The 2,157-nt window shown below is 28.8% G+C and overlaps 1 protein-coding gene across 1 annotated transcript; it reads left to right on the top strand.

The window, feature by feature from the left end:
* The first annotated feature begins 1,033 nt into the window (after positions 1-1,033).
* LOC111617552 (solute carrier family 41 member 1-like) lies at positions 1,034-1,986 on the top strand. Its single transcript, XM_023358831.1, has 4 exons — positions 1,034-1,207; positions 1,292-1,438; positions 1,607-1,754; positions 1,835-1,986. Exons 1-4 carry the CDS (start codon positions 1,141-1,143, stop codon positions 1,950-1,952), a joined length of 480 nt encoding a protein of 159 aa, XP_023214599.1. The 5' UTR covers positions 1,034-1,140; the 3' UTR covers positions 1,953-1,986.
* The last annotated feature ends 171 nt before the right edge of the window (positions 1,987-2,157 follow it).

Raw genomic sequence — 2,157 nt, 5'->3', positions numbered from 1 at the left:
TTTTTTCTGTAATTGTCAGATTGCTCTAAAACTTTCAGAAAATGTTTAAATTGATGTTGTAAACAACATACTAATATAATAAATACATTACTATACTTAATGTTGTTGTTGTTGAAAAATGTTGGGTGTGTTTATAATTTTGAAACAGACTGTAGACTTGAATAAATTATTTCGAGTTGATGGCTAGCTGGGCAAGAAAAAAGAAAATGGGCTTGAACTTACTTTTGAATGGGATTTGCTATTTTTATCCTGAGTCATTCAATTATTTACTTTATTGTACTGTACTTGAAGAAAATATTTTACAAAGAATTTAATTCATACCTCAAAGCAAAAACCTTAAAATGCAGCCTTTTTATTTGTATTTCAAATGTTTTCGTCCATTTTGAATGGTCTTCCTCGGGAACAGAAAAATAGAATGATTCTACTATAACAAACTTTCTTTTGGAATGTTTAAACATTTAAGTGCAGTTACAGAAGTGTGTAAAGAATTTAATATACTTGATATTTAGTGTACTCTTTACAATACATCTATGTTAAATTGAAAATTAGCAGAATAAAATATATTTGAGTTTTATGTGATTTNGTTAAAAATTTTGTATTTGAATTTGAAAATTACTCCTTCCCAAAATTTCTTGCTATGATTAATTAGAAGGAAGAAACAGTTGACTAACATTGATTTCAAAATCAGCATAAATAGATGGTCTCCATTTGATCTCTCTATTTTTCAACTAGTTCTGTGTCTTTTTATCATACTGTAAGTATCTTTATACACATATAAGATATTTTTATATAATGTATTGGCGTAAATATTATATGTTTTTCCTAGACTCTTATATCTTATAAGCTTGCAATAAAAATAAGAAGCAGGTCACTCAAGATTAGTACTTTAAAATGCTATAGCTATTATATTTCATTGTACCTTTTCTGTAGTCAAATACCTAGATTAAAAAAGCTTAAGACATTTTCCCAAGATAGTCTCTTCAAAAATCTCTTAACAAGATTTTACTGTATGTATATATAAAAGACAAATCAAATTATTAATGATAATTATTACCATTACAGTGTCAAGCAATAGTTGTGGGATTTCTGGCATCTGTATTTGCCATTGTTGTTGATTGGATTAATGCAAGAAAATTTGATATGAATCATGCTGTTCTTCTCTGTGCTAGTGCATTAATTACAGCTTCAATTGCAAGTGTTGCTTTAGGTAATTTTTTTGTTTTAGTCTAATGAATTTTTTAATCTTATTTTGACAATGAAACTTATATATCAATATTTCATTTATTTTTAGGTATAGTGACTATGGGTATTGTAGTATTTGCTCGTAAATTTAAAATCAATCCAGACAATGTATCTACACCAATAGCTGCTTCCTTGGGGGATATGACAACTCTAGGTTTGCTTGCTGGAATCAGTGCTCTTTTATTTCAAAGAATAGGTAGCCATTTGTCATGTTTATTTTGTAATGAAAATTTGTAATAAAAATTTGAAAAATGAAAATTTGTAATAAAAACATCAATAATATATTGATGTTTTTATTACAAATTTTCAAAATATGTCAATGTTATTTATTTTTATTAATATGTTATAATGCATACTTTTTCAGATGTAGATTTATGGCTAGCACCTTCCTTAGTGGTCGTCTTCATGCTACTCATTCCTTTATGGGGTTTTATTGCTCGAGGAAATAAATATACAGAAAAAGTTCTTTACAGTGGATGGATTCCAGTTATTAGTGCTGTATTAATTTCTAGGTACTAATTTTTATAAAGTATTTTAATAATTAAAACTTTGTTGATTTAATAACATTATGTATGTACCTTACTTGTTTCAGTGTAGGGGGATGCATTTTAGATTATGCTGTAGAACGTTTCAGTGGCCTTGCTGTTTTCCAGCCAGTTATTAATGGTAAGTATTATTTAACTAGAAATTCTTCCATCAAGCATGACTGAATATTTTTTTTGAGAAAGTAGAGATGAAGAATTGAGAAGAGCTTTCAAGTTGAGCTGGACATTGTGATGCTGTTTCTGCAGCCTTTCATGAAGCCATTCTTACTTAATGTTGCTCAAGTCCTCATGGCCTTTGGGGGTCTCACAAGGAGAGCCTACGGCTTTGGGGTAACGGATTTTGATGATCTTTGGTGTAGAGGTAGTACAC

This window comes from Centruroides sculpturatus, unplaced genomic scaffold (assembly GCF_000671375.1).
Source record: "Centruroides sculpturatus isolate CEXI.00-Female unplaced genomic scaffold, Cexi_2.0 scaffold6931, whole genome shotgun sequence".
In the NCBI taxonomy this organism is placed as follows: Eukaryota; Metazoa; Arthropoda; class Arachnida; order Scorpiones; family Buthidae; genus Centruroides; species Centruroides sculpturatus.
The sequence above is the reverse complement of the archived record's forward strand: the minus strand, read 5'-3'. Positions and strand labels throughout refer to the sequence as shown.